Genomic DNA, 22,047 nt, shown 5'->3' on the forward strand with positions numbered 1-22,047 from the left:
GGAACCGATGAACTTGTCCTCAATTCCATCTCTAGCCGCACTACCGCAGCAACACTCGCTTCCATATCCCAAGGAACAAATATACGATCGCTTTAACATTCGCTACAGCTTGTCTTAATCACAACATCGACCATGGTTCGCATTTCCGCACTCTCGGCCGCTGGCCTTGCCCTCGCTGGCTACGTCTCCGCCCACCCTGGCGAGCACCACAGCCAAGACCACATGAAGCGCAACATCCAGCTTCGCGACAATATTGCCGCCATCGGCCAGCGCTCCCTCAACACCTGCTCCAACTCGGCCGGTGCCCAGGCCATGAAGAAGCGCGCCGTTGAGCGCCGTGCCCAGAAGGTCAAGGAGATCCGCGCCAAGAAGGGACTTACGGCCCGTGAGTAATTCTCCATCTGTAAGGCCAGGACATCAAACTAACCGCTTCTCAGCTGCTCGCAAGTACCGCCGCGATGCCGATGCCCTCACCGCCTGGGAGGCTGTCAACCACAACATGACTGGCTCCACCGATGTTGGTATGTTCTCCGCGCTTGAGGATGTCTTCAGCGCCAACACCTCTTGCGTCTTGGCTCCTGAGGTTACCGACGGCCCCTACTACATTGTCGGCGAGTACTTGCGCTCCAACGTCATTGAGACCGAGTACTGCGACGGTGTTCCTCTCTTCCTCGAGGTTCAGTACGTCGATGTCGCTACTTGCAACCCTATCCCCGCCGTTGCCGTCGACATCTGGAACTGCAACGCCACCGGTATCTACTCCGGAATCTCCACTTCCGGAAACTACGCCGCCGATGGCCTCAACAGCACCTACCTTCGCGGTGTCCAGATCACCGACCACGACGGTGTTGCTCAGTTCGAGACCATCTTCCCGGGTCACTACGAAGGCCGTGCTATCCACACTCACCTGCTCTCGCACGCCAACGCCACCGTGCTGCCCAACGGCACCATTTCTGTCTGGGATGCTCCCGTTAGCCACATCGGCCAGCTCTTCTGGCCCGAGACCCTCCGCTCTGCCGTTGAGGAGCTCTACCCTTACAACACCAACGAGCAGGCTATCACTAGCAATGCTGAGGACATGTGGTCCATTCTCCAGGCCGACGCTTCTTACGACCCCTTCCCCCAGTTCGTCTACCTCAGCGACAACCTCCAGGACGGTCTCTTCGCCTGGATCCAGATTGGTGTTAACGCCTCTGCTGACTACACCAACGATGATTACTACAATATTGCCGGTTATATTGACGAGGAGGGTGGCCACTCTACCGGTTCTTCTGTTGGCCCTTCTGGCGGTGGCAACGGCACCACGGGTGGAGCTCCTCCCTCTGGCTCCGGCGCTCCCCCTTCTTAAGGAGTGAGCTAAGTTGTGGGTCTGATGCACGGATCGGCACTTCCAGATTAACCTTCCTCTCTGTATGATACTTAGAACTCCATATACCATTAGACACATTAAACATACAAGCTCGGTGGAAGCGTACATATACTATCTTATCCAATTCCCCTCGGTCGTTTCAGTGAATACGCTTTCTGCAAGGCACTTGACAACCTGGACTGGCTAATCATGGTTGCCTGTCATTGGAAACCAAGTTAGGTTCAGAGATCGTAGGTGGGATCAGTGCGAACCAAGTAATTACGTACATTGCGGTCTTCATTACGCGAGGCGATCTCAATGTATGAAAACTGAATTAATCCTCCATGTTGATAAAGCACGAGAATCCGAAGAAGCTTTTGGTTTTTGACCATATCCTTATGGGCGCTCTTTGTAGCTTCCCTCTGTTGTTGCTGCTGCTTTTGTGCGACAGCTTCATGGTGCCACTATTGTCACCAATTTCGACCACTGAAGTAAAACACATTGTTTTGTATTTGTCCAGTAACACGTCACATTCATGGGTCAATGATTGAACAATTACAGCTTAGCACTTGGCGTCTGAAGCCCGCGACAGGATCAAAGCGCGATGGGGGAAACGGAGTAGTCAACACGAGCCATTACGTCGTTAAAGGATGTAGAAAACGGCAATACCTTGTGACATTCGGAAGCATTCCCGATGTCAGGGCATGATTGGGGTGCAGCGGATACATGAAATGGACCTTTCTGCCCGGCGCAGACAGTCGGTTTTCCGGTATCATCGGTACTTGGACTTCACCCATGGTCACCAGCACGTGCCGCTGCCAAGACGGACGACTCCAAAAGTGGAAGCTCGATCTCCCTTCGTTACGTAGCGTCCACCAATTATTTCCCCCCTTTGCACCACGCGTTTCACCCGAAAGAACCCCTCGGTATTCCATCACACAAATTTTTACGCGAGTCTGTCCCATAAATGCGCAGAGGACAATTCGGTAAACCACCATGGTCTAGCCTTCTTCTTGTCGCGCATGGTTAGAGGGGCTGGACCTGCATTGAGATCTTGGCACAGTGGCGTGGGCCCACTGACTTTAGCTGTCCAGAGCGCGTAGCAATGAGACGACATGATAAATGAGTTGTTCCTCTTCCATTGGCGAACGGTTTATTTGCCCGTCTTGCCATGTCAATCTGCTTTCTTCCGACTCGATAGAACCGCTAGAACCGCCATGGGTCTCAAGTATCTCACCTGTGCTGCGGCCATCGTCGCCGCCGTGGTGCATCCCTGGCTGGCAACCGCCATCGATCTTGAGCTCAACATTACGACCCTGACCGGTGGCGAAATCGAGTCGGACTGGACAAACATTTTCTATGCCAAGAACGAGCCGTTGCTGCTTGGAAACGACGGAGGGTCGGCCACGGGAGGTTTCCATGCCTGGGATCTGAACAGCGATTCGCCGCTCTCCGAGGTCAAGACAATAACTACTGGCCGAACAAAGATCATCACGACGGTCTATAACGTCACCGGCAAAGACCTTGCAGTTACGATCGCGATGCCGGATTCTGTCCTTCGCGTCTACGAACTCCCTGCCTTTACTGAAATCGAGGCTGCGCAGACAACCAAGCTCGGAGATTGGTCAGCCATTTGCTCGTGGCGCAGCAAGAGCCTGAACGACTATGTCTACCTTTTTGGGAAAACCCTGGCTGTGCAGTACCTCATTCGTCAAGGGAAGAGTTCTATTGAGCTGGTTGAGGTGGGTCTTTATGGATTGTTTAAGCCCCCTCTTGTCGTTACCCTCCACTGACGTTAACAGGTTCAAAGTATTCCAACCCCGGCTGAGTTTTCAGGTTGCGCCGTAGTCCAATCCCAGGCGAAGATGATTGCCACCGCGGATGATGACAAGGACATCTATATCTTTGACCTCAAAGAATCTACCATTGCCCCGAATGTCACCAAGCTTGGCGAAGCTTCGGATGATGTGACTGGTATTGCCGTTTACGCCTCCAACTCCACTGGCTTGGACTACCTGTTTGTGGCCCAAGAAGACAGTATTGCTGTTTACGAATATCCTTTTGATCTCCTCGGCAACATCAAGATGACTGGCTTGGAGGACATTGAGATACAAGGCCTAAGTCTATACCAAGGATCTACTTCCAAATACCCCAGCGGGGCACTCGGTTTTGCTGTCGAGGCGGATGACGTTGCCGGCTTCGGTCTGATGTCTTTGGAGGACGCCCTCAGTGAGCTAGGAGTGTCAGTCAACACTGCGTATGACCCTCGTAAGCAGTCTGGATGCCTCACTCACTCTAAAATCTGTGACGTCTGCTCAGGCAATGGCTACTGCCAGGAGAACGCGCTTGGTTGCGGCTGCTTCGCTGGCTTCACCGGCGACAAATGCGACGTGTTTCAATGCACAAACGACTGCTCTGGGCGTGGCGAATGCGTTGGGCCCAACCAGTGCAAGTGTGAAAACGGTTGGGGCGGTCTTCACTGCTCGTTTCTTCTGGTCGAGCCTTCATACGAGACTGACCAAAACGGAGGCGATGGAGATGATCCGGCCATCTGGATTTCACCAGAGTCAGCGGATAAATCTCGCATCATCACCACGACCAAGTCAACCGTCGGAGCCGGTCTGGGTGTTTTTGATCTCACTGGCAAGTTGCTCCAGACGATCGCCGCTGCTGAACCCAACAATGTCGACATTATCTACAACTTCCAAGCGGGTGATCGAAAAGTCGACCTTGCATTTGCTGCCTGCCGCGGAGATGATACCCTCTGGCACGTTGTTTTTCTTCTTACAATGTTAATCCTATGGCTAATACGAGTTCAGTTTATTTGAAATGACGTCGAACGGCACGCTCAAAGAAATTCCCGGCGGCATCCAGCCTGTCGAGCCTAAATACAAAGTCTATGGATCTTGTGTTTATAGGTCTCCCAGGACTGGCAAGCAGTACCTGTTCGTCAACGCAAAATCTGCTCGTTACCTGCAATACGAGTTAACTTCGACATCTAATGGAACTCTCCAAACAACCCTTGTCCGCGACTTCACTGGTGGTTCTGGGGGGCAGGTGGAGGGATGTGTAACCGACGAAGATAACGGCTGGATCTTCCTTGGCGAGGAACCGTCCGCTCTTTGGCGGTACGGCGCTGAGCCTGACTCGAAGGAGGAGGGTTTACGAATTGCGTACGTGGGCGATGGTCAGACAAACGCTGATGTCGAGGGCGTCACGCTTGTTTACGGCGCGAACCCTACCCAGGGCTACGTGATCGTCTCCAACCAGGGTGTCAGTGCCTACAATGTGTACAGGCGTGCTGAGCCCCATGAGTACGTGACTACTTTCACAATCACTAAATCTTCCGATGGTCAAGTTGATGCAGTGTCCAACACGGATGGTATCACTGCCATCGGTACGCAGTTGGGCAAGGACTTTCCACATGGTCTTGTCGTTACCCACGACGATGCGAACCAGTTGCCCAATGGCAGCACTAGTGCCGAGGCTAGCTTCAAGCTGGTTAGCTTGGAAAAGATTCTTGGTTCAGATGCACTCAAGTCACTCAACCTTTTGAATGATGTCGATGCGAATTGGGATCCGAGGAAGTGAACATTCTGGGGTTCGGGCGATATCCTGCACACTACAGATAGAACAGTAGTTTTAATGTATATATATGGTAAAACGAGAACATACGAAACTCAACTTCAGCGAAGCTTCCAGTCATCATTTTCACGCTTTGCGGATGACTTTCCGACCATGCAAATCGTGCTCTTTCGAGTAGGATTGGTGGTCAGCCCGAGCCCATGAGTTAGTAACAAAAGATTGCTTGATGTGTGACTGAAGATCATCACTTCGCATACGCTTATAGTCAAGTGATGCCTTAGTAGGCTATCATCATTACGGGCCATGATCAAGATGCTTTTACAGCAGAGCCCCCTGAGTGCAAACGTCCAAGTAAAAACGGCTATGGATCATACAGTTAACAGCATCAAGAATTCCGTGATTTGGTGTTGTACATCATTCTACACAGATACCCTAATCTTAAAATGCTCAGAGAATCAGGCCCCATCGAACGGCCTTTTTTGCCATCATAGCGATCACGCCAAGGGGCAAGAATCGCTCCTCGACCAGCCGGAGACCGCCGAACCGCTGCTTTGCTTCCTTGTGATACATCTGCGTCACCCACTCCACTTCGGTGAGCATACTGGCTGGTCGAAGGTTCAACTTTTCCAAAGTTTTATCAACTTCCCAGTCAGTCCGTGGTTGCGTCATGGCCGGCGTGTCCTGCAGGGTACAATATGCTTCCGCCACATGAGCGCTAGTGAGCTCACGGTGGGCGGTGTACTCTTCGAAGCTCATGAAGTTGTCCGCTTCACCGGGGCGGAGAACGTCGGCAGGGTCGAAGTGGCCAAACCTTCTCTCGGCACGATGCTCGCGCTCCTTAGCACCACTCAATGCCTCGAACTCTTTCTTCTTAAACCTGTAATCCTCCAGTTCCTTCTCGAAAAAGTCGTCAATTATCTCAATCGGAGACCCGTGCTCACGGTTAAGACTATCCTGCGTCATCAAGAAGGGAATGAAGGGGTTACGCAACCCGAGGCCACCCAGCTGGTCCGGAAATAGAAGGAACGCGTCCGAGACGTCTGCTACCCCAAAGCGCTCCTCAATCTTGGATTTGATGTATTGGACAGCGTTGTATCTGCCACTCATCTCACCGGCTGAATCGCACCAAGGCTCAAAGATGTCGTGTTGCATCTTTTGGTAGGTCTCCAAGATGCTCTTGGCATGCTCTTTTCCAAAGCAAAAAGCAGGCTCGCCGAAAGTATGACCGAAGAACCTGCTGATGCAGCTGTTCCAGGTTCGCACCCAATCCAGCACGCTCCGCGACTCTGCGAGTTGCCTTTTCAGCTGGGTGATGTGCTCCACTACATTCTCCTGGTCGATGATCCACTTGCCGCTCTCCGGGTCCAGTAAAAGGTGTCCAACACTGACGCAGCCGTCGGGTAGCTCTGCTGCAATGGCCTCGTCTTTTGGTAACCCGTTGTTGGTTAGGTATACCGACCCGGTTTTTTTGGTATTGAATTCGAGTCCCATCACACGAGCAAAGCGCTGCATGGCAGCCCAAGCCTTTGCGGTGTAGACTGGATCACCGACAACCCAGAGATCGTCGTGTAAGCGATACAATTGCAAGCCTGTCTCCTGGTTTACGACGAAGTCCATGACAAACAAAATGAGCTCCCCGATGAGCTTCTCAGGTGCCCTAGCCATGGGCATTCCGCGGCGTCTGATCCGTGGCCTGTTTGCTGACAGAGAATCCGACGAGGGGCTTAGGTTCAGAGGGGCCTCGAGAACCTTTCTGTAGAAGTCGATCAGTTTGACAGGGAACCCAAAGAAGCGCATGACGGCAAAGATTGACGTATGTGATAAGCTGGCCCCGAACCACTTTAGATCGGATTGCACTACAGCAGCCTGTCCATGGAGCGATTGCTGGATCAAGATCTCAGTCGCAAGCGTGCGGAGTAGGACCTGCTTGATGTTCTGGTTTGAAGTTTTCGCCCCTTCTTCCCGGGTGTCCCTTTTGACTCCCCAGCCGTCATCAACATCTTCCGACTGCTCTCCTTCGTCTGCATAGAGCCCATTATTGAGAGTGTCAACTCGGCTCGGAAGTGCAGCGACACAGAAGTTGTCGACATAATCTTTTCTACGGCGTTCTGCAATGTTTCCGAAAGTCCTGATTCTGACTGGAGCATCCAAAGAGGCACCTCTGGACCTTGGCCTGTCGTTTTCCCATTTTCGTTCGGAGACACGGCGTCTGCACCCTGGTACGTCTTCAATACCTTCGTTGAGGTAGTAGGCGCGCCGCTGCGCCTCTCTCTCGGTGAATGGCGGCCCAGCATGCCATCTCCAGAACTTGTTGCTTTCGTTAGAAACGATGCGTGTCAAAATCTCTTTGAGACTGACGCAGCTGTTGATACCAACGTAGTGGACGAAGATGGCCTGCAGTACATCTTCGTCCATCCAGATGCGATACTTGCCATTGAGCTGTTGGCGTGGCAAAACGGGCACGCCTTCTTCTCCAGCATCCCAATCCCAGGTTTCGAAGTTGGTAAACCGTGTGTTCAAGACGTCTGCGATCTCTCGCAGAACTACTTCGTTATGTTCGAACTCCTTAAGGAGGCCCTGCTTCTCGTCGCTGAGAAGGTCTTGTTCAAGCAAACCCTTGATGCACTGCTTCAAGGTTCTCTCATCGAAAGGCCGGGCTGTTACTAGCATGGCTTCGCTCTTGCTACGCATATGATATCTCACAGTGCGAAGGACTTCTTTCTTGTCGTCGGTGTCGAAGAAGCCATTAAGATACTTGTTGATCTCCACCTCGTCTGTGTCCAACGGTGTGAACACAACGTTCTCGAATTGGTCGCAAAGATTCTGCAGGCGCTCCTTCTGGCGGTCAATGAACTCGAAAGACGACTCTTCCTCGGCCAACGCAGTGGCGGCGGTGCTCTCCATAGGCTCCCCTGGATTCATCCATTCCGTCACAAGGTTCGAGTACAGGTGAGCCATGCTAAGCTTGTGACTCTGTACATCGAGCTTAGAGCGCAGAAAGTCTTCGGACGATTGCAGCATGTGAGCTGGCACCGATGCATCGTATTTCGACTGAGCCAAAAGACTCTCAATGTTGTCGACATCGTTTTCCTCATCGTAACCATTGCGACATAGCTCTTTCACACCGTGGAGCAGACAGCCAATGCGCTCGCCCTGGTCGGTGTGGCATTCGGCATCCTCGAGGATCTTGCTTTTACGATTCTCGTACTGTGCTCTTTGTTTTTCAAGTTCGCGGATCTTGGTCACTGTGATTGACTGGAGCGTTTTCGAGAGTATGGATGTCGAATGTGACATCTTGTGGGTGGTTGATAAAGAAATATGGGGCTAAACAAGACGTATGAATGAGCTGGAGTTTCTCTACTGTTCCTGGAGGTCTCATTGTCTCTATTTTATAAAGCAATCCAAATCAACATATGCGCCCTGTTGTCGTTTACGTCCGATGCCTGATTGAATGAAATCCATGAAACATTTGGTTGTCTACAAGCTCAAGACAGCTGAAATGCAGCCGGAGAAGCCATGGGAAGGCGATGGAGCTGCTGCCTGGCCGAGCGACGCCCTTGCGTTGACATGCATGACATCTCGCCGACAATATACGTTCAACGCACGTTCAACAAGACAGAACAGTGTACGGATGGAAGACTTTGATGCCAATCGAAACTCATGGAAACATCTTTTTGAGGCCTAGAATCTTCTCTCGGTCAGTGAGTTGAGACATGTTGTATTTTCTCTACACTTTTGCCAAGAATTGGGCAGCTGGCCCATGGGAATGTCAGAAAATTTATGCCATCAATCCGACAGTTCTTGAAACAAATAACTATCAAAACGTTTGATTGGATGGGCTTCAAGACTCAACATGTCTCGACAGTTCAGGATCGAATAGCCTCGGTGCTTTGGCTGTCAATTTGTCGTCTCGCAGATGATTGAGAGGTTGCGAGCTTGTATCCAATCGTGCTGGATCTCTTCATGATTGAGACTTTGTTCAAACAAGCTCCACTTAGCTCTCTAGCGCGTCAAAGACTGGTTTCCCCAATATGAACGATTTGTTCACAATGTAACAGATGAATGTTCTGTTTTCTGTGTTCATTTTGCTGGGACAGATAAGAGGCCGAGCATGATGGTACCTAGATCTAGCTAGAACGTAACGATAACGGTACCGTCGAAACCCCGAATATATCGATAGATTCAGAGCCCCGGCTCCCCCTTTTCGAATGCTCATAAGCATAATTGAGTAAGGGTGGGTAAACATGCCTCGAGGGACTCTGCTTTGACAATTGTCATGATGCATGGAATAATTTGGAGTCTGGGATGACGCCCATCAACTGCGATGCATGACTGATTTTTTTTTTAAATTCCTTGTTGACTTATAGTGAATGTTGAAGTTTTGCCGCTTCAACCAGAAGTTGTAGCTCGCCTGCCTATCGTCGGGGGAGCGGCAAGTCTCAACCGGGCGTGGACACGCTCACCGAATATGGCAGCACATTGACTGGTAAAAATGCAGGCTATTGAAAGCAAGCAACCGAACAACAAGAGCGCGTTGTTTTCCGGTTCTCGCCATGTGTTTTGATGATAGCTCGTTGGCTATTTCAAACCAAGTTTTAAAGATACTGGTCAAATAAGACCCGAAGCATGGTGGGATTCGGCCCCAGCCACTCATCCAGTTAGGGGGGAAAGAAATAACCAGCTGGGCGATAACGGAGGCTTGGTAGACACTGTGGCATTATGGCCAGCCAGCACACCCTAGGATCCATCCAGTGGCGGCGACCCGACGCGCGCGGCAGATCAGTGGGTAAGACTACCTATTCCGGGGCGGTCCCCGGGCGTGGGTTCCGTCTCTTTGATGATCCTTCCCGGCGACCGGCCGAGGTCAATCACTGCTCGTATTGATTTACCTGCCTAATTTGGACCGGCAGAGAGAAAGCAGACGGATTTGTCCATGATCGTGTTGTTTATCCCCAACACCCGAAAACCCCTAGCTTTGGAGGCACTGAATGACGCCGTCTGGACTTTGAGTCCACACTGGGAGTCATTCCTAGTTGCAGGATTTAACCAGTTCCAAGTATGCTTCGGGACACCTCATGCCCAGATCCGATCAGCCGCAGATGCCGTGGCGCGGAGCGGATACAGTCGGGGGCCCCGATAAATGAAGGTTGCATTGCAGCCCTGCCCACGAACAAGAAAGTGAGTGGGCGGGGTTCTCTATAAGACTATCGGCTTGTCTTATCGAGTCATTCCTTGAGGAAAAAACTTCCCAAGACGAGCGAGGTTCCCCACACTCCAAGACAAAAGGGGAGAGGGTCCTCCATCAACGCCATTTCTTGCTTAGATGAGCGCAACGGAGCCGATTGGATTCGGATGTAATCTGCTGCGTTCCCACTGCCGATCCGCGATTTTCGACCCAGACCTTACATGCTAATCTCCTTCTTTTCACCACCCAAACCTTCTTTGATCACGTTGGCACTTTGATTGAGCGCTTATCGTCGACACTGCAGAATATTGTTGGCTTTGCTTTAAATAAACTTTGTTACTCGCGGCAAACATAAGCGCAAGGGGCGGGTTTTCAAACAGTTTGACGGGCAATGGCGTCGACGTCGAAGGACAGCTGCCCCAGGGAGCAGGAAAAGGGCTTACACACACAGAACGCCGCGCTGGACACATCTGCCATCGCGACCGACGCCGCCAGCAGCAATAATCCCCCATTTTCACCACTGACATTATCAACGGCTGAGAAGGCACCAGCCCCTGCTGGACCCCCCGATGGTGGTTTGCAGGCATGGCTCCACATCCTTGGGTCATTCTTCCTCTACTTCAACACATGGGGTGAGTGGTAGTCAAGGCGCACATCACCATGGTTGTATCGCGAAGCATGCATCGCAGGTGACAACATGAACCAGATGCAGGAGCTGATCCGCCCATAGGCCTGATATCCAGTTTCGGCGCCTTCCAGGCGTATTACCAGTCGGACATCCTCAGCAACAATACGCCATTCGAGATATCGACGATCGGATCCCTGCAGAACTTCCTCATGGTATTTCTAGGATTCATCATCGGACCCATCTACGATCTTGGCTACTCTCGATACCTCCTTATCGTGGGATCGATTCTGGTATTGGTAGGCCTCATCCTGCAAGCCTTTTGTCAAAACCTATGGCAGTTCCTCCTCTGCCAGGGCCTAGTCATCGGTATCGGGACCGGTTGTCTGTCTACCCTAGGTGTAGCGCTGCCTTCTCAATGGTTTTCGACCAGATTGGCGCTTGCAAACGGCATTGCGGCCAACGGAAGCGGTGTTGGTGGGTAAGTTCAGTCAAGAAATGTGCAAAAGGCATTGCGACTTGCTGACGATCTGCAGTCTCGTTCTTCCTGCCCTGTTCCGAGCGATCCAGCCTAAAATCGGCTTTCGATGGACGGTCCTAATCTTCGCGCTGATCTCGCTGGTTACCCTCGGCATCAGTAACCTCGTCATCAAGACATCGAAGCTCAAGATCCCACTCAAGCGACGTCCGCTGGTTGACAAGTCCGTCTTCTATGACCTGCCCTTCCTCTTGTTCCTTGGCGCCTGCTGTCTACTTTTCCTCGGCATGTACACGCCCTACGTCTACGTGCAAAGCTATGCCCTGGAGAATCACATGGCGAGCGAGGACGTCGCCCTGTACCTCCTCTCGATTCTCAATGGTGCATCCATTGTTGGCCGCATCATCCCTAACTTCTTCGCGCCTTACATCGGCATTATGAACATGATCGCCAGCGCCGTCTTTGTCATGTCCATTACCGCCTTCTCCTTCGCTGCAACAAACAACCAGGCATCCCTGATCGCGGTTACAGTCATCTACGGCTTCTTCAGCGGCACATTCTTCGGGTTGCAACCGACGACCTTTGTGAAGTTGACGGCGGACAAGAGTTACATGGGCACAAGGTTTGGTATGGCGTTCACGGTGATGTCGGTGGCCCTGCTGTTCGGCTCGCCTATCGCAGGTGCGCTGTCGAAATCGCAGGGGTACTTGAGCGGTTGGATCTGGTCAGGATGCTGTCTAGCGGCGAGCGGGGTGACGATTTGCGTCGCGCGCGGTTTCTCTGGCGGTTGGAAGCCGAACAAGATTGTATGATTCCCATCTTTTATCGTTAGAAGAATACAAAACCTTAGCATCCCAGTGTAAATACAACACCAGCCCATTACGTTCAACTTCGCCAAAGTATGCGTGCTACAAAAGTGAAGAGCAGTGAGTTCCCACACAACATCATGAACATCCCGAAAGACGTCGGTATTGCAACATGCAACCTACGTATTGCCAATTCTCGGCACCTCGGAAATCGATCTGCTTTCGGGCCGTGGCCGCAACCCATTTCCAGCTTGCATCAACGGCAATGAACGTGCTTTGGACTGTGCCGATGTCGATAACCCTTTCCTTGACAGATACCGCCGAAAATGAATCCTGATTGTTCCAATGGCGCTTGAGCTGTCAGTGGAGCAGTGGAAGAACAACTTCTTGTGGATGGAAGGTGGACACAACAAGGTGGATGTCAGCCCGTTTCCCCTAAACTCGCCATTGCGACTTGGGCAAAGAACCCGAGCCCATAAGCAAGGGCACTTACTACTATGGGGTTTCTAGTGTATGCCACCATATCTCGACCTCCCTCCACTACATAGCAGCAAGGCGTGCAGATCTGCAGTTAATTCCAAGGCAACGTGTGGGTATCGCTGCACTGTGTCTTTTTTGGGGCACTTTGAGTTTGAGCGCTGCTTTGGGTTGCTTTGCGCGGGATAGTGTTTGCTTGAGATAGTCTCGACTTCGAGTTCATGGCGGGGATGGAAAGCCTGGCCTTCAATAACGCCCAGCTTCGCGTATAAGTAGTTGGCCGTGGGGCAACTCATGCTCACATCGGCACTTTTTGTTATTTTGCTCCAAGTTTGTTCATCAAAACGCCATCAAAACTAGTTGAAAGTGTCGATCAAGACTGTTGCTGTTATTGGCGTAAGCAAAACCCTCGCATCACCATACTCGCGTCACGCCCTAGATAAGACTGCTTACAACCATAACAGGCTTCCGGCCTCGTCGGCCTTCGTGTTGTCAAGGCTCTCCAGGACAAGGGCTTCGAAGTCACAGCAATCTTCCACGAATCCTCAACAGCCACATTCCCGTCCGGAGTCGCCGTTCGCAAGCCAACTTGTCGTCCGTTGAATCACTCACAGCCGCTTTCGCTGGCCAAGACGCAGTCGTCTCCGCTATATCGACCGTGGCGGTGATTGTTCCCGGCGCGCAGGACCCACTCATCGAAGCCGCGATGGTCGCCAGCGTTAAGCACTTTATCGTGTCTGAGTACGGCCTCAACACCCGTAACTTGAAAGGCGAAATCCTCGGAGATTGGCTCAAAGCCAAGACGAAGGCGGTTGATTATCTAATCAAGAAAGCCAAGGAGAACCTCAGTTTTACTTGGACAGGTATCGGAACAAGTCTTTTCTTCGACTGGGTAAGTGGAGTTGCCGAAATGAAAGGACGCGCCGCTGATCACGGTACGACAGAGTATTACGAGAGGAATCTACGGCATCTCGTTAGAGAACAAGAGCATTACCATCTTTGACTCCGGAAATCAAACAGTCTCCACGACGTCGCTGTCCTTCTTGGCAGAGGGCATCGTCGCCGTGTTGCAGCATCCTGCCGAAACGGCCAACAAGTACATCAACATTGTTGAGTCTGAAGTGACACAAAACCAGCTCCACAATCTGTTCGAGGAGGAGACTGGAACCAATTTTACGGTTAAGCACAAGACCGCTGATGAAGCCGAGAAGGTCGGCAAGGAGAAGCTGGCAGCCGGCGGAAGATTTCCCTTCGAGGAGTTCCTTCAGAAGTACTAGTTTGACGATGGTCCCGGACACGTCATTAAGGAGGAGGATAAGGAGAACAAAGTTCTTGAGCTGCCGCAGAGCCATTTGCGTGAAATTGTGAGACGGTACATTAAGGAACACAGTGCTTAAAGGAGACTAGCGAGCGATACTTTGGAACAACAGTAATAAACGCAATAAGAATACGGGTATGAACACAGCCTTTGCCTTTCAATATAGAGTTTGGGTAGACACCATTCGAAAGTGTCGGTGACTATTGTTTCAAAGCATCAAACATTAACCTACACACAAAAATGACATTGTTGGCCAACTTCGTCTGTTAGTCTCTTGGAGAAATCATTTGAGGACTACTAAGAAGAGAAAGGTTGCTGTGTTTGGTAACACCAGGCTTAGAGTACGCACGGCACTCATAATCGGTAAGGACAAGCACTTTCGTTCAGCTTTATCTCAAGCTCCTGTGGGTATGTGAAGCTCAAAGAAATTCATGGCCAATAACCATGGGACTTCTGGGAAACGCGTGATAAGTCTCTGTTCACCAATGTTAGGGCTCATACAGCAACCAGTCAAACAATAAGGAAGAACCAACCAATCAACTGTACTAGTATTTCGGTACTTTGGCATGTAATCCTACCTAGTTAGACTTAGTCTTGTTTCACGCAACTCGGTAGCCTTTACCTTCTTACAACACAACAGAGATTACTTCTGAATTTGGAACTTATTGTCCTATCATGAAATTGTTTGACACAGCAACCATTCGGCCCTCAGCAGGGATTGATAGAGTGGCCATTCTGAGAAACTCAGGAGTCATGATGAACAAAAACTAGGTAGAAGACAGGGAAAGCTTCAAAGAACACATATAGGAACATGATGCAAGCGTCAAAAGACACCAGAGCCAATTCATTTGTAGTATCTATGAACCTTTATGGATTCAAGTCGAGCTGAAGCGACTGGACAAGACGGCTGAAACGAGCCTTACGGCATCAGGCTCAGGCCTTGTGATCGGTTTTGAGGCTGTCCACATCGTCCTCGCTTTCGACACGGACGCGACATCCCTTGACGTCCGTCTTGGCTAGTATGTTGGTGTAGACGCGCCCAAAGACAGACGACCTCATGGTGCCGTGCTGCTTAGCGACGATGTCGACCTCGACGCGCTGGGCGAGGTAGATTTCATTAAAACGCACGTTGGTATCGGCGAGGCTCTTGCAGGCCGAGAAGGCCATGGAGAACATGGCGCCTTGGGAAATTGCCGGTAGAGCGCGGTCCCCCACGTCGCCCTGAGAGCCGGTGCACGTGGTCCAGGTACAATGCTTGTCCTTCTGCTCGAGGAGGTAGGGGATGGTGGCGCGGTAGGCGACTGTTGGTACAGGAGGACATGGGACCGTCAGCCTGGCTTAGGCGAGGTGCGTATTCCGGCGAGGAAGAGCCAAGAGAGGAGCAAGAGAAGGTGCAAAGGGGTCTTACAAAAGTTGGATTCAAAGTTGTGTGTCATGAACTCCCGGAGTTCCGCGGTGGTGGTCTCAAGCATGGTCTTTTCAGTGTATCCGCCCCCCACTGCTTCGTGTTAACCAAGGGGGTCAAAGGGCGGGAAAGAAGGAGGGTTTGCTCGTACCAGAGGAGAAGACATGCTGAAAGGCCGGTAGCGTTCCCGCGCGCACCTTGTCCACAACCCCCTGGACGCCTTGGTCGGAAATGACATCGGCCTCGACAACAGTAACCCTTTCCTGGCCCTCGCTCAGGTGCTCGAACAGCTTTTTGGCCGAGTCTTGGTTACGGATAATGGCGAGGACGTTGCGGCCGGACCGCAGGGCGCCCAAGATGGCGGCAATGCCAATGTTACCGGTGGCGCCGATGACCAGCACAGTTTCGATATCTTGAACCATGCTTGCTCTGCAAAGGGCTGCTATCAGATAGGTAGTGAGCGTGCGATAAGTGAGGGAATCAAGGTAAGGTATGGTGTGGTGTTGAGTGCTGTCCCTTCTCAGGAGAGGAAGACGTATGAGTTTCCCGCGGTGTGCTATTTAAACGCCGACGTCTGAAGGCTTGGCTTGCCAATCCATGATAACAAACCAACAGAATCTCGAGGTGAATTATTAAGCATATGTTGGTTGTTCCTTGAAAACATGCATGAAAGCTGTTGCAACTTGGGCACCCAGGGGTTGAGGGTGGGGCACCCTCAGTTGAGCTGATTGCTGCGGGTGACGAGACGAGAGGATGCCTAAAGCTACAGATGAGGCGTGCGCTCAGCTTTCTCCATGGCAAGGAAGGGATACTCAATTTTGAGTGCACATTTTACATGATTGTGTCCCGCGACAATGTTTACTTTCATGACCATGCCAAGTCTTCACTCGGGGCACATGTGAGGCAATGTACAACTTTGACGGCTGTTATGAAGATACATGTCTTTCACCTCGTTTCCATTGCTTCCCCTTGCGGCAAGAGGCTGAATATGGCTCATGGACAGCGGTAACCAATGGGGTATTCTCTGACGCCCGCATCCAGAGACATGCTGCATGTGCCAAGCAAAGACTTGGTGAGCCTGGGGGGTTGCACCCCCAAAACTTTAGTGTGCCCAATCAAGGGCGGGGGAAGGGGGACAAGGTCGGGGGCCGGGGGTAGCGCCGGCCGCGATGTCCTGAGCCCCGTGCCCCGAGAACCGGCACCGGCACGGGTTGACTGATTGGTTGACTGATGACGTCTTTGTCACCAGCTTGTAATCACATTAGGCCACAACACTATGCGACTAAACGTTTCATATACTTTGCTTCGTTGAAGAATGGCTACAAGGGCTAATGTAGAATTCTGCAAATTGTTTCACATCTCCGCAAAGGTGAGAGTAACCAGAAGGTGATGCCTTCGGTTTGGTTTCCCCACGACTTAACGTTCGCAATTGTTAACGTGTGAGCCCGCAGGCAAAATATACCATCCTCTCCGACCATTCGGCGCTTGATGCTATATTTGAGTTGATTATTTGATGATTGGCACGACGCATTGCGTTGGTTGTAACCCATATCCGCTTCATCCCCACTATTCATCCGCCGGCTTTCCACCCTTTCCGCTGCCGGCTATGTTTCTACAGCTTCATCGAATAAGGCATAACCCTAACTCAAGACCTAAAATCAATAGGGTCTAGCAGCACCGGAACTCAATGATACGATTGGCGTTACAAGGCACCATCTTTTGAACAATACTTTGGAAGGTAGTCGGTTATTCGTCTTGATTGTCTTGGTCACACTGTGTTACTTTTGTCTATTTAGGAGTTCACACACACTGCTACATGGCTCCTTAACTAGTATGAACCATCGGTCACAGCTTTTTAGTAAGCAACAAGAGGACTTTTCCATAGCAACTTCAGGCAGTCGTGGCTGCTGCCTAGTGGTAGTTTAGCCCTTTTAGTTCGTTACCCAATAGAAACAGCCAATCACATGGTGGAGTAAGGCAGCTCACCCCAATTCACTAATCCTTTAACAACTTCACGACCCCGCTCTGCCTCCACCATGGCATATTGGGATAAGACTCCACGGCCGACTCTATATAGCCGTCATTGCCAGTTCCAATTCAATGTTGCCGGAGCATGAACCAGTCAGAAGTGCTACACTCTGATTTCAAACTTTGCACCGTAGCCACACCGGTCGACTATCACGATGGCCAACACTGCTCCCAAAGTAGCTGAGAAAGAGCGGCGCGAGTCTCCGAGCATGGTGGACGAGAAAGCTCAAGATCTTGTTGACCAAATCAAGAGGAGCAAGCACTTCATCGTCTTCACTGGCGCAGGCATCTCCACGTCCGCCGGTAAGTTTCCATTGCATATGGTACAGACAGCGTGTCAACTGCCATCATACTTTGAACGGGACGAAAGCTCATGTGCGAACCCAGGTATTCCCGATTTTCGAGGGCCGGAGGGCGCCTGGACTTTGAGAGCTCAGAGGCGAAAGAGGACAGAGAAGACGGTCAGCACGCTGCAGGCTGTTCCGACGAAGACACACATGGCGCTTGTTGAGCTACAGAATCAGGGTATTTTGAAGTACCTGGTCAGTCAGAACTGCGATGGACTGCATCGAAAGAGTGGCATATTACCCGTGAGCTCATCATAATGCCTATGATTGTCTTGATAATATTTTCTGCTGACACTTTTTTTCACGATAGGATAGGATATCGGAGCTTCATGGCAACAGCAATAGGGAGTACTGTAAAGACTGCGGCAAAGAGTATCTACGCGGTATGCATTCCCCTTCATTCACAAGAAATTGAACCTAGGACGTCCAAACGCTATATTGCGAGCCACTGAGAAACAAGCCCTAACTTCATCATGGAGACTTTCGCGCCGTAGCAACCTACGAAAAGACCGTACACGACCACCGCACCGGTCGCAAGTGTGCCGTGTGCGCCGGCGTCCTCCTTGACACAATCGTCAACTTTGGCGAGTACCTCCCTACAGAGCCGCTCCAATTGGCGCGCGACCACGCCAAGAAGGCGGACCTCTGCCTCGCTCTCGGCTCATCCCTCACTGTTCCTCCTGCATGCACGATCCCCGAATCCATGGGCAAGAAGAAGCGTAGCCGCGCGAACCCCGACGGCGGGCGGCTGGTGGTGTGTAACCTTCAGAGCACACCATTAGATCATCTGTCTGAGCTAAGGCTGTGGGCTGAGACGGATGATTTGATGGTTAGGGTGATGACAAAGCTGGGTTTGGAGATTCCCGAGTTCGTTTTGAGGCGGAGGTTGTTAGTCGAAGTCGAGGCCGTTGGTGAGGATAGGTTCCAGGTTGGAGTCCAGGGGGTTGATGTCGATGGGACACCAGCTACGTTTCTTCAGTCTGTGAGGATGGAGGGGAGTCGGCGAGTGGTGAAGGCTGAGCCGTTTGCGATCTCATTCCGGAGAGAGTCGGGTGGTGAGATGGAGGTGAAGCTGGAGCTGGAGTTCATGGGTCACTATGGCGAGCCGAATTTGGAATTGGTTCAAACGTATACCGGCGAGGGAAAGTCGGAGGCTATGTACTTGCTCGAGTACAACCCATCAAATGGCGAGTGGAAGGTGAGGCAGCAAGAAGGCGATGTTTCTGTTGAAAGTGGTGGCGGAATGGAGCGGGATGAGGAGAGGGAGGACTCGTTGATGATTTCGGCCGAGGAGGCGGGGGTTCCTAGCCATGTTATCCCTTCATCCGCCGCAAGCGATATCATCGACCTCACGTCGTCTCCATAGATGGCAGTTGATTAATGTTCCTTTACGTAGAAGCAAGGCCTGATAAAGCAGCACAGATTCATGAATGAAGCTGACATGGAACTGAGTTCTTCGAAACTCGCTTACTGTTCTCTCTGGTTTGTTTTTGAATGCAAGTCTATAAATAACCCCTTCAGACCACACAGATAGAGACATGCTGGCAAAGACCGCATCACCGACACTTGTTGAGCCTGCCGAAGGCCTACTTATTATGCCATCGCACGGATTGGGGCAGCCACCCACTTCATTAACAGGACAATGTATTTTAAAGGGCGCGCAACCTCGTCAATGACGACGTTAGCTACTGCATCAACCTACCAGTTGCATAGTTGAATGCTTCGTTAGATGCCTAGCTCTCTGTCCCTTTTCGCGGGTTTCATCCGACATGTATTCACACCTAGACATATTGAGAGCAGCTGAGTGAAAGGATGAGGCTTCGGGTAGTGATCAAACCCTTGTGATTAAATCATATACAATCTCTATGAATCCAGCATCTCAGTCCAAGAGTTGTGCGTTGCATTTTAGGCAGGCCGTCTACCAAATTTTGAGCACAAAGAACATTGTTCGAACAGCAAGGCCCTCAAATTGTTTTGGGGCATGGATTTTACTCTTGCTCACCAGAACTTGGCTCAGAGATATCCCAGATTCTTCACATCGGTCTGAGTAGATCTGACGCAAAACAACACCAGACTAAGGATTTCGGACCTAGCTGCTAGACTGAATATGGCCTTAAGACTTATTCCAAATTTGATATCGACCTCCTGATCTAGCCCACTAGTATGCCAAAAGGCCATGGAAACATCATGATCTATCCGAGAACTCTTCAAAAAAAACGTTGAAAGGTGATGGCGAATGGCTTGCGGGAACGAAACCTCCCCGACAAGTTTCAACGACCTTCCAACTTTAGGGTGGTTTCAACATGAACAAAACGAATAGCGCCTACACTCGAAACGAACACTATCATGACGTCCTCGTGAGTGTTTGAAAACCGATAGTGTGTGTCTTAGATCGAAACATGACCTCGCTGATGCAAAGGGAACAAAGGTCGATTTCCCGCTAAAAGAGTGGAGCCAACCGGCTGGGTCGACTAGCGCCGACCGTTACTCCTTACACACCAAGGATCTAGGTCTCGGACCGATGGACTATGGTGGAAAAAGCCTGAAAGATTCGCCCGGCCGGTTTAGCCAGCCTGCCATCGAAGGGCAGCCAGCCTCCGGGATCCGAGCCGAGATCGCGGGGTGGAGAGACCGTGGAACGAGAGAGCAGCTTGACGTCACGAAACAGTTACATCTCCATGATCTGACCCCATCAACGCTTGTTTGACATCGTTAGACTAATGAATCTTTGGCATGGGGAATCCTGACCTTCTCAAAGCCGATAATTCCGGCATGAAGAGAGCTTATGACCGGGAAGGAAGCGTTCCATGGCTGTCCCTCGTATTTGCCGGTGGGTCCGAGCTGCTTGGCTATCCAAGTATTAGGGCCAACTATAGCTTGGATTATTGAGCAATGCTAAGCTTTTTTCTTTGTAGGAAAAAACATTTCAGAATTCCAAGACAATGCCAACAGGATGGACTCACAGCCATAACCAACGTCGAGAAACGTCCAAAGTGTGTGCGCTGGCGAAGTTGACCTATCTGGGGCGCTCGTCCCATGTTGGTGACCGAGCGTGAAGTAAGATTTGCGCCTGGCTGCGGGTGCAAGGAAACGGCTTGATGGACCGCAGCTGCCAGCTGATTTCGACCACTCAGCAGACTTAATTGAGGCCACGACTAGCCATGGTGTCTTGTTGACGGGTGTGCTGGGGCCACACGCGCGAAGCTTGGGTCAGGACTGCGATCAGCACATTGGACCACCAACGATATTTTCGTAAGCCGGACGCGGGAAGTCCAACAGCTATTGCGCTTACGAGATGACCTAACATCCAGTGTGATCGGGATCGCGATTGGATACCGAGGGGCCGGCCACTAAGTAATCACAACCAAAAGGTACAAGCACGGCGGGAGACCTGACGAGGTGCAACTCAGAGCGTTGCATATCACACCACGTGGGATTTTTTTTATGTCTTTTTTTGTTCCGGTCGTTCGTGCGAGTCAACCTATAATAAGAGCTCAAAGCTTATTGGCCCTAATGTATGAGCACTGAGCAAGCACTAGGATATGAGGGGATGAAGTGTCAACCCCGCGGGGCCCACCGGGGGCTTGGGTCGAGGTGCTGCTCGTATCCATAGTGAGATTGGGGTCAGTCGGCTTTGAGTGGTTGGGCAGGCGAGAAGCAATCGACGACGGGTGACGGGTCTAGCCATAATTTCAGTCGTGACTCTCGTATAAGTGCCGAGAGTCCGGAGAGGCGGGCGAGCCGAAGCCACAAGAGAGTAAGCCGGTGCGGAGAAAATCCGCGAGAACATCTCACTGGTGGTGCACGTCGTCATTTCACGCTTCCAAGGGACCTATTTCTCAGCTTGGGGACTCATATGGCGACCAGCGAGCCACCTCCAACAGGGCTTTGCATGATGAAGCGGCATGAATGAAAGCGAGCAAAGAGGCGGTTCGCTGCAAAGTAGAGAAGAAAGGAAGAAGCAGACCATGAACGGCTTGCAGTAGACTGCATCGCATCGAGCCGCAGCAGCGGTGGCAAGGATGCCAAAAAAGCTTCCAGCTTGGTTTCTTTTCTTAGCCTATGAACGATGCTAATGACAGGGTGCAGTCAGTCCATCCGGGCCAGTCATCCATACCTCACTGGCAGAAATCAAGCGTGTTGTGCCAGGCGAGCACTATCTGTCATGTCTAGGTCTGGATTAGCGACGGAGAACACGGCCGAGTTCCACCTAACGACGTGATTGAGCTTGAGGCGGGGAGACGCTGGCAAAGCGCTTGCGTGTGTAATTGCGGTCTTGTCTGGGTTGTCGCACAGGATTAACCATAAGTGGACGGACAAAGCCTGCACAGTGGGCTGAGACGAAGATGACGAAAGTAGAATCAAAGATGAATAAGAGATAGGATGCCGGAGGAAGAATGTAAGCCTCGCAGGACACCGACCGAATCGAAGGCGGCTGGGCAAAA

The 22,047-nt window shown here is 51.4% G+C and overlaps 6 protein-coding genes across 6 annotated transcripts; 4 read left to right on the forward strand and 2 right to left on the reverse strand.

The window, feature by feature from the left end:
* Nucleotides 1-132: 132 nt before the first annotated feature.
* ColSpa_00646 (uncharacterized protein) lies at nucleotides 133-1,348 on the forward strand (the record flags this gene model as incomplete). Its single annotated transcript, XM_049266858.1, has 2 exons — nucleotides 133-385; nucleotides 438-1,348. The coding sequence occupies 2 exons, from the start codon at nucleotides 133-135 to the stop codon at nucleotides 1,346-1,348; spliced, it is 1,164 nt and encodes a 387-aa protein (XP_049122815.1).
* Nucleotides 1,349-2,565: 1,217 nt separating this feature from the next.
* ColSpa_00647 (3-phytase) lies at nucleotides 2,566-4,939 on the forward strand (the record flags this gene model as incomplete). Its single annotated transcript, XM_049266859.1, has 3 exons — nucleotides 2,566-3,090; nucleotides 3,208-4,139; nucleotides 4,168-4,939. The coding sequence occupies 3 exons, from the start codon at nucleotides 2,566-2,568 to the stop codon at nucleotides 4,937-4,939; spliced, it is 2,229 nt and encodes a 742-aa protein (XP_049122816.1).
* A 441-nt stretch (nucleotides 4,940-5,380) lies between these two features.
* Nucleotides 5,381-8,227, reverse strand: ColSpa_00648 (uncharacterized protein; the record flags this gene model as incomplete). Its single annotated transcript, XM_049266860.1, has 1 exon — nucleotides 5,381-8,227. One exon carries the CDS (start codon nucleotides 8,225-8,227, stop codon nucleotides 5,381-5,383), a length of 2,847 nt encoding a protein of 948 aa, XP_049122817.1.
* Nucleotides 8,228-13,210: 4,983 nt separating this feature from the next.
* On the forward strand, nucleotides 13,211-13,781 carry ColSpa_00649 (uncharacterized protein; the record flags this gene model as incomplete). Its single annotated transcript, XM_049266861.1, has 2 exons — nucleotides 13,211-13,396; nucleotides 13,449-13,781. The coding sequence occupies 2 exons, from the start codon at nucleotides 13,211-13,213 to the stop codon at nucleotides 13,779-13,781; spliced, it is 519 nt and encodes a 172-aa protein (XP_049122818.1).
* Nucleotides 13,782-14,755: 974 nt separating this feature from the next.
* On the reverse strand, nucleotides 14,756-15,649 carry ColSpa_00650 (uncharacterized protein; the record flags this gene model as incomplete). The annotated part of the gene is made up of 3 exons (XM_049266862.1): nucleotides 14,756-15,123; nucleotides 15,231-15,320; nucleotides 15,379-15,649. 3 exons carry the CDS (start codon nucleotides 15,647-15,649, stop codon nucleotides 14,756-14,758), a joined length of 729 nt encoding a protein of 242 aa, XP_049122819.1.
* A 1,761-nt stretch (nucleotides 15,650-17,410) lies between these two features.
* ColSpa_00651 (NAD-dependent protein deacetylase SRT1) lies at nucleotides 17,411-18,968 on the forward strand (the record flags this gene model as incomplete). Its single annotated transcript, XM_049266863.1, has 4 exons — nucleotides 17,411-17,558; nucleotides 17,589-17,845; nucleotides 17,913-17,985; nucleotides 18,097-18,968. 4 exons carry the CDS (start codon nucleotides 17,411-17,413, stop codon nucleotides 18,966-18,968), a joined length of 1,350 nt encoding a protein of 449 aa, XP_049122820.1.
* Between the last annotated feature and the right edge of the window lie 3,079 nt (nucleotides 18,969-22,047).

Source organism: Colletotrichum spaethianum, assembly GCF_022836535.1.
Source record: "Colletotrichum spaethianum MAFF 239500 DNA, contig01, whole genome shotgun sequence".
Lineage (NCBI taxonomy): Eukaryota > Fungi > Ascomycota > Sordariomycetes > Glomerellales > Glomerellaceae > Colletotrichum > Colletotrichum spaethianum.